Source organism: Chelonoidis abingdonii, chromosome 26 (genome assembly GCF_003597395.2).
Source record: "Chelonoidis abingdonii isolate Lonesome George chromosome 26, CheloAbing_2.0, whole genome shotgun sequence".
Classification (NCBI taxonomy): Eukaryota; Metazoa; Chordata; order Testudines; family Testudinidae; genus Chelonoidis; species Chelonoidis abingdonii.
The window spans coordinates 5,777,350-5,786,099 of NC_133794.1; the positions used below are offsets into that span (position 1 = coordinate 5,777,350).

Below are 8,750 nucleotides of genomic sequence, written 5' to 3' on the forward strand. Positions count from 1 at the left end.
CGGGGAGGGGTGCTGTGCTAGGACTCCGTGGTTCTTGGGTCCGGGGGAGGGGGGCTGTGCTAGGACTTTGGTTTTGGGTCAGGGGGATAGGGGTGCTGTGACTCGGACTCCTGTTCTGGGCTGGGAGGAGGAGGGGCTGTGCTGGACTCCTGGGTTCTGGGCGGGGGAGAGGGGTGCTGTGTAGGACTCCTGGGTTCTGGGCGAGGGGAAGGGGGGCCCCAGAACCCAGGAGTCCTAGCACAGCGCCCCTCCCCCCGCCCAGAACCCAGGAGTCCTAGCACAGCCCCCTTGCTCCAGCCCCCCTTCCCCCCAGCCAGAACCCAGGAGTCTTAGCACAGCCTCCTTGCTCCAGTCCCCCCGCCTGGCCCGCAGCCCAGGAGTCCTGATTGCTGGCAGGGCTGGGAAAAGGGCACAGCCCCCACCCGCCCCCGGCTCTGCTCCCACCCCCAGGTGTGGGTATTGGACCCCCAGAGGCAAGCCAGGGACACTGCCTGAGCTTCCTGCAGGCTCGGCCCAGCCCGGCTCACCATGTCGATAACCATCTTGCGCAGAGTCTGGCGCTGGCGCTTGCCGAGGCTCTGGAAGATGTCGCAATTCTCCTCCTGCAGCAGCTTGAAGCCCACGGCCAGGTGGTGATTCTCCAGGACCGATTCGTCGTTGTACATCAGGGCCAGCTCCGAGTCTGCAGGGCGAGGGGGGTCAGGGGGCACCGGGGACCAGGCCTCAGCCTCCCCGAGGGGCTCCTACCCCCCTACTCCGTGGTACGGGCTCCCGGGAGGGGGGATCGGTGCGTGGCAGGGAGTTGCGTGCACAGGCAGGGCCCGTCGCTGACACAGCCGGCTGCACAGGGCTGTGCACAGGAGTGCACACGTGTGTGTCCTGAGGTGTGTGTCCATTTCCCAGTGCACACGGATGTGCACAACTGGGCCAGTGTGTGTGTGTCCCGGTGCACATGTGTGTGCTGAGGTGTGTGTCTGTGTCCTGGTGTACATGGGTGTGCACAGCAGTGCACACGTCCGTGTCCCGGTGCACGGGGGTGTGCGCAGGAGTGCATGCATCTGTGCTGAGGTGTGTGTTTGTGTCCCAGTGCACAGGAGTGTGCACAGGTCTGGCATGTGTGTCCCAGTGCACAGGGGTGTGCACAGGAATGCACACATGTGCTGAGGTGCATGTCCGTGTTCCAGTGCACGGGGGTGTGCACAGGAGTGCACACGTGTGTGCTGAGGTGCATGTCCGTGTCCCAGTGCACGGGGGTGTGTGCAGGAGTGCACACGGGTGTGCTGAGGTGTGTGTCCCTGTCCTGGTGCACGGGGGTCTGCACAGGAGGGGTGGTGCGTCTCCCCCAGTGCAGGGCGTGTGCATCGGAGCTGGAGGGATTAGGAAACACACGCGGATCCCCCATACGGCTGCTGCGGGTTGCTGGGAGGCGCCGGGACTCCCAGGACCTTGCCACCGGGCGCGGGATCGGGGGTCACTCACTGGTGTTGATCAGGAACTGGTTGGAGACGCCCGGGTGATCGACGTCATGGATGGCGGCTGCAAACAGAGCGGCCAGGATCTCCAGGTCGGTGAACACAGCCTGCCAAGGGCACACACAGGGGGCTGAGGCCGGGCCCGGCAGGGGCTGGCTCTGCCCCACGACTAGGCACGTCGCAGCGCGAGGAACCCAGGTGTCTGGGCTGCCGCCCCGGGCCCGGTTCCTCAGGCCCGCGCCCAGCCATGGCATCAGCACAGCTGGGAATTGCTCTGCCTGGCTCTCTGTGCGGGGAATTGCCTTGGGGGGTTAGACCCGGGACCCATCACCCTGGTATCCTGCCTCAGAGTGGGCCCGATGCCAGCTGCTGCCAAGGAGGCAGTGATGGCAGAGATGGACCCAGGGCAGGCAGAGGGACAGACGCCTGGGGGTGGATGGACTGACAGACCGGCAGCTTTCCAGCCCCCCCAAATTCCTTCCCGTCCCATTGCCAGCTGCTTCCGTCGTGTCTCGGCCGCCCTGCATTACCCGCCTGCCATTATGGGGATCGAAAGCCGGCCCCAGGGCCTCCCACACGGCCGCCCGCTGGCATGAGGCCGATTGGCTGAGAGAGCCCCCCCGGCAGGCGTGTCCCTGACCCGCTCGGCCCCCCCAGCAGGCGTTCTGTGCCTGAGCTGCTCAGCCCCCGGCCCCCACTCACATCCAGGGCGGGCGTGGCCAGCAGGACGTGCGTGGACTGCACCACGTCGGCGGCGTGCAGGCTGTTGTGGTATGCCACGTCGGCGTGGTAATGCTCCTCCAGGGTCAGCACGTACGTCAGCAGCGTCTCCACCGGGATCTTGAAGGTTTTCAGCAGGTCTCTCTCCTGCGGGGGGGCAAGAGTCACGCCAGAGGGGCCAGCGCCAGACCCTCCTGTGGGCGGAGCCCCGGGCACCCCCACGCCAGCTCCAGGCCCCGCTGAGTGCTGGCTAATTCCCCAGGGCAATCGCCCCTGTCCCACAGAGCTGGGAAGGGACTCCTGATGCCCAGCCCCCTCCCCCCCACTCTAACCACTAGACCTTACTCCTCTCCCAGAGCCAGGAACAGAACCCAGGAGTCCTGGCTCCCAGCCAGCGCTGAGGATCCCTGGCCAGGTGGGCACCAGGTGTGATTCCGTGTGCTGCACAGAGGGGAGAGCGCTGCCCCCCCGGCCCCCCCCACCGCGCCAGGCGCGGGGCCCTACCTGGAATATCATGTACATGATGCAGCTGAGTGAGCGGCTGTTGGAATATTCGGAGACATGGAAAATGTTCAGGCCCCACTTGTTGAGATTCTCCAGCTCCTGGAAGGCAGAACAGGGGGTGGTGAGAATGAGGGGGACACCCCCCTGCCGGTGCCCCTCACTCCCGACCCACAGCCCCCTGCTAGCCCAGCCCTGCTGCCCCCAGCTCTGCTGGTGCCCCTCACTCCCGACCCACAGCCCCCTGCTAGCCCAGCCCTGCCCCCCCCCAGCTCTGCCGGTGCCCCTCACTCCCGACCCACAGGCCCCTGCTAGCCCAGCCCTGCTGCCCCCCAGCTCTGCCGCTGCCCCTCACTCTCGACCTGCTGCCCCTGCCCTGCCCCCGCCCCCCAGCTCTGCCGGTGCCCCTCACTCCCAACCCGCAGCCCCTCGGCACCCCAGCCCCTCCTCCACCTGGCTGAGCAGCTCCTCCTGGTCGGTTTTGACCCCGAAGCGGGGGATGCTGGAGTTGGTTAGGCTGGAGCTGGGCACGAGCTTCTTCACGCCGCTGATCTGGCACATGGGCTGCTGCTTCTTCTTCTTCTCCCGCTCCTTGTGCGTGGGGGGCGGGATCTCCACCTCATTCTGCTTGTCTGGGGGCGGGGAGCGGCCGGTCAGCTGGGGAGGGGCGTGCAAGAGGCTGCACGTGCAGCAGTCAGTGTGAGCACACGGATCTGAGTGTGACTGTGTGTGCGCCAGTGACTGGGCCAAGCTGCGTGTGTGTGTGTGGGGTGTGTGCAAACCACCCCTCCCCCAGCTGCCCTTGGGGTGCATCCTCTTCCCCCACAGTCCTGTCCCGGGGAGGCTGGTGCCAACGCTGCTGACATCAGGAGCGAGCCCCCTGCAGCAGGATCTGGGGTCCAGCCGGTCCCCCTGGGGGCCGGACTCGGAGCCCCCACTCGGGCTGGGCCCAGCAGGGAGACAGGTGCCCCTCCCCCCCCCCGGTGGCAGTGCAGGGTGTGTGGGGGGGTCACTCCTTCCCTGGAGACGGTCTAGGGAGCAGGAAGTGGGGGGCTCGGGGAACGAGGGTGCAATCCCCCCCCCAAGCACCTGCAGAGACGAGGGCAGAACGAGGCATCATGGCAGCATACGGGGTGGGGGGCCCCCCAAGACACGGGCTCCTGGAGGGAACTCAGGCAGTGGGGGGAGGGGGGCACCCAGCCAATCCGAACGCAGGACTCCATATGATGCATGTGGCAACAGTGCCCCACAGCTGCTCTGGGCAGGGGCTGTACGGAGCTCCTGCATCCCAGCCCCCCGAGTCCACCCCTGGCCCCCCCACAGCAGCTGGGCCTGCTCCTCTCCCAGAGCCAGGAAGGGAACCAAGGAGTCCTGGCTCCTCCCCTCCCACTCTAACCCCCCAGTCCCCTCCCCCCTCCCAGAGCCGGAGAGGGAACCCAGGAGTCCAGGCTCCCCCCCACCCCCCAGCAATTGGGCCCACTCCCCTCACAGAGCTGGGGAGGGAACCCAGGACTCCTGGCTCCTCTCCTCCTCAGCAACTGGCCCTGCTTCCCTCCCAGAGCCGGGAGAGAACCCAGGAGTCCTGGCTCCCCCACAGGCCCCCGCTCCCCTCCCAGAGCCGGGGAGAGAACCCAGGAGTCCTGGCTCCCCCACACCCCTGTGATGTTATGAGTATAATACAGGGGTCAGCAACCTTTCAGAAGTGCTGTGCTGAGTCCTCGTTTAGTCACTCTGCTGCAAGGTTTCCCTGCCAGTCATACATCTGAACGTTTTTAGAAGGTCCCTTTCTAGAAGTCTATAATACAGAACTAAGCTATTGTTGTATGGAAAGTAAATGTTTAAGAAGCTTCATTGAAAATTAAACTAAAATGCAGAGCCCCCGGGAGCGGTGGCCAGGACCCGGCAGTGTGAGCGCCACTGAAAATCCGCTCGCGCACCGTAGGTTGCCTGCCCCAGGTATAATATCTCATTGGAAGGTGACAGGGCCACAAAGAGTCATTAGCTCCCAGACCGACCTGACCCAGGGGTGAAGCTTAGGGACTGGTAATGACCAGAGCTGGGAAATGCAGCCCAATTGTCAGAGATCCCAAGGGGAGCTGTTTGCGCAGGGCTTGGGATGGCAGCAAACGAGTCTTGTCTATTGCTAGACCTTTAATTCAAAGGCCAAACAAGAACATTAACACTTGTGAAGACACGTGAGTGTTACTGTCTCTGTGTCTCTCTGCAGGGTGGGGTAACCTGCATCTGAACCCTTCAATGGGTAAATTGCCCTGGGCTAATTGCCAGGCTGCTTGGGAGCAGAGTGAAGCCGCCGAAAGGCTGCTGGAAACGTATAAAAACCCTGGGCCACGATCCTGCTCCATCTCCAGGCTGCTCTGGGTTCCAAGAGGGGGAAACCTTAAGGATTGAGATCTGGAGTCACCCTGAATATGGACATTGGACTATAACCCATGGACTGTATCTAAAAGGACTTTTGGCAACTACAAGCTCACCTCTACTATGTATCTGAACCTCAAGAATTGAATTCAAGTCTGTATGTATATTGATATTTAACCCACACTCTCTCTCCTTTCTTTTCTACTAAATTTTAGCTTAGTTAATAAGCATTGGCTATAGCATATATTTTGGGTCAGATCTAAGTTATAATTGGACCTGGGTGTGTGGCTGATCCTTTGGGGTTGGAAGGACCTTTTCTTTATATGATGAGAGAAGATTTTCAGTAACCCTCATCGTATCTGCCGTGTGTCTGGCCGGAGGCCTGGGGCTGGGCACTGGAAGGGAGCTGTGGGGTTTGGTTTCGGAGTAACCAGGGAGGTGCTGGGGAAGCTGTTTGGGCTGGTTGGTAAATCTAAGGATTGGAATAACCCCCACCAGCTCTGGGGTTTGTCTGCCCCGGTCTGTTTGCAGCTCACCCGGATTGAGTGACCTCAGCTGGCTCCCCCCGGGCAGCGCCGTCACAGCCCCGTCACAGCCCCCCCGTTCTCACCCTTAGACCCCGCTCCCCTCAGGGAGAGAACCCAGGAGCCCTGGCTCCCCCACCACTCTCACCACTAGGCCCTGCTCCCCTCCCAGAGCCAGGGAGAGAACCCAGGAGTCCTGGCTCCCAGCCCCCTCTGCTCTGACCCCACCAGTCCCCACTCCCCTCCCAGAGCCAGGGAGAGAACCCAGGAGCCCTGGCTCCCCCATGCGCCCTCCTGCTCTAACCACTGGGACCCTCTCTCCTCCCCTCTCAAGGCCAGGAAAGAACCCAGGAGTCCTGGATTCCAGCCTTGTGCTTGCTGTGGGACATAACACAAGCCGCTTTCCTTTCTTGTCTCACTTAACTCCCCCAAGCCGTGTCACCGACCCCCCCATTCCTAAACAGCCCCTCAGCCCCCAGGCGTGAGCCCCTTCCCCTGGGCTGCTGCAGGCCCGGTGCCCCGACCTGAGCCGGCCTGGTTCGGGCAGGGTTAACAGCCCAGGCGTGCTCCGGTGCCCGAGCAGCAGGGGGGCGCCAGCTCCAGCACAGACGTCCCATTGACGGGGCCGTTGCAACAACATTTACTTTAGGCCGGAAGTTTGTGTCCTTTGACGTCAATGGGGCTCTGGGGACTCGTCTGCCTCCGCGGGAAGCTGCTCCGGACGCAGCCAGAGAATGGCCTTCCTGGCGCGGGGCAGTGGCGGGGGGTGAGCACGTTGTGAGGCGGGGCTGGGGAGGCCACCCGGGCCTGGGTGGCACCGACACGCCAGGCGTGGCACTAGCGTCTGCACAGCATCTCCAACCCCAGGAAGTGACTCACCCAGAGTTACACAGGGAGCAGGGCCAGAGCCAGGGAGAGAACCCAGGAGTCCTGACCCAGACCCCCTGCTCTGACCACCAGCCCCCACTCCCCTCCCAGGGCTGGGATAGAACCCAGGAGTCCTGGCTCCCAGCCCCTCCTGCTCTGACCACCAGCTCCCACTCCCCTCCCAGAGCCGGGAGAACCCAGGAGTCCTGGGCTCCCAGCCCCTCCTGCTCTGACCACCAGCCTCCCACTCCCCTCCCAGAGCCGGGAGAACCAGGAGTCCTGGCTCCCCAGCCCCCCCTGCTCTGAGCCACAGCTCCCACTCCCCCCCCCACTCCCCTCCCAGGGCTGGGATAGAACCCAGGAGTCCTGGCTCCCAGCCCATCCTGCTCTGACCACCAGCCCCCACTCCCCTCCCAGAGCCGGGGAGAACCCAGGAATCCTGGCTCCCAGCCCATCCTGCTCTGACCACCAGCCCCCACTCCCCTCCCAGAGCCGGGGAGAACCCAGGAGTCCTGGCTCCCAGCCTCCTGCTCTGACCACCAGCCCCCACTCCCCTCCCAGGGCTGGGATAGAACCCAGGAGTCTGGGCTCCCAGCACCCCCTGCTCTAACCTACCAGCCCCCACTCCCCTCCCAGAGCCGGGGAGAACCCAGGAGTCCTGGTTCCCAGTAACCACTGGGCCCCCAGTGACACACTTGGGCAGGAAGCCCCATCCCTGGGGCACCTCTCCCCACTGAGCCCAAGGCTCAGAGTCAGGCCCCCGCAGGGACCCCTCGGGCTCGGCGCTCACCGAGGAATGTGTTGGAAATGTACTCGGAGACCTGGTTTCCAGAGCGGCTCATCTCAGACAGGTGGGTGAGCTCACGGGTCAGCATCCTCTTGAACTGCCAAGGAAAAGGAGAAGGAGAAAGGGGCTCAGCGGGGATGCCTGGGAGCGAGTGTACATGGGAGTACACGTCACCGTGCAAGCTGAGCTGCACACTTCCTCTCACACACGTGTGTGCATGTTCCACTGTGCAAGCAAGGGGGCAAGCTGGCGTGCACACTTTTCCACACCTGCTTTGCTGCACGGGCAAGACTCACAGGTGTGCACGCTTCCCCACACAAGCGTTAATGTCACTGTGTCCATGTGTGCACAGGGACGCCTTGCTGCATGCACATCCTGCGTGGGAGCCCAATGCCTGCGTTTGCACACCTGCCCACTATGCTTGTGAGCTACTGTTGTGCGAGGAGGTGTGATGCGCAGTGCAAGAGCCTCGCCAGCGAGCTCCAGCCACCAGCACAGACACTCGTGTGGAGCTGCAGGTCTAAGGGGAAGGGCCACCCCGCGATTGGGACCCTGAGGCCCTGGCCCCCCCTTTACTCCCGGCTACTCCACACCAGCATCTGCCCAACTCCCCAGCATGGGGGAGAGGCTGGAGCCTGCCCTGCCCCCATCTCCTACGCCACCCTCCCCCCCCAGAACTCTCATTGTCCGAATAAACTCAAGGGATTTTTTGATCTAGGTTTGAATTTGGGGCACAGGGCAGCAAGGGGAAGTATCAGACCAGCACTTCTGGTGCCCCTCACTCCTGACCCGCAGCCACTCCTGGCCCAGCCTTGCCCCCCACAGCTCTGCCAGTGCCCCTCACTTCCCTTCCGCAGCCCACTCCTAGCCCAGCCCTGGGCTCCTCCCCTCCCGCCAGCTCTGCCGGTGCCCCTCACTCCCGACCTGCAGCCACTCCTGGCCCAGCCTTGCCCGCCACAGCTCAGCCAGTGCCCCTCACTCTCGACCTGCAGCCACTCCTAGCCCAGCCCTGCCCCAAACCCCCAGCTCTGCCGGTGCCCCTCACTCCCGACCCACAGCCCCTGCTAGCCCAGCCCTGGGCTCCCCACGCCCAGCTCTGCCGGTGCCCCTCACTCCCGACCCACAGCCCCTGCTAGCCGAGACCTGGGCTCCCCCAGTCCTGCCGATGTTCGTAACCCAGACCAGTCGGACTCTGCTCTAGGTATTAATTCACCCCCGCGCTGATCCCCTCCCAGGCCAAGACCCCCTCTAGAGAGGAAGGTCTTTACCTGGACGGTCAGAAGGTGTTTAAGACCTGGCATGGTGGCCAGCTCTGGTGCTCCCTCCTCCGGCCCTATGCCCGAGCCCGCAGGCTGCTGCCAGGGGCTGGGGATTCCAGCCCAGCCGCTCCAGACCCCCCGATCCAGGAGACTCGGCCCAGCATTCCCAGGCAGCCCAGCCCGGAGCCGGCTGCTCGGGGGACTGGGAAGCAGCCGCTGGCTCAGGCTTTCCTGGCAAAGTGAG

General features: G+C 63.9%; 1 protein-coding gene across 2 annotated transcripts in view; it reads right to left on the minus strand.

The window, feature by feature from the left end:
- PDE4A (phosphodiesterase 4A) overlaps window positions 1-8,750 on the minus strand; it is a 64,974-nt gene that overhangs the window by 3,179 nt on the left and 53,045 nt on the right. For both annotated transcript variants that reach the window (XM_075061266.1, XM_075061267.1), the window contains 6 exons: window positions 7,251-7,344; window positions 3,147-3,325; window positions 2,697-2,795; window positions 2,175-2,339; window positions 1,480-1,579; window positions 489-682 (listed from right to left, as the gene is read on the minus strand). In XM_075061266.1, coding sequence (XP_074917367.1) covers window positions 489-682; window positions 1,480-1,579; window positions 2,175-2,339; window positions 2,697-2,795; window positions 3,147-3,325; window positions 7,251-7,344 — 831 coding nt within the window. The remainder of the gene's footprint in view (window positions 1-488; window positions 683-1,479; window positions 1,580-2,174; window positions 2,340-2,696; window positions 2,796-3,146; window positions 3,326-7,250; window positions 7,345-8,750) is intronic.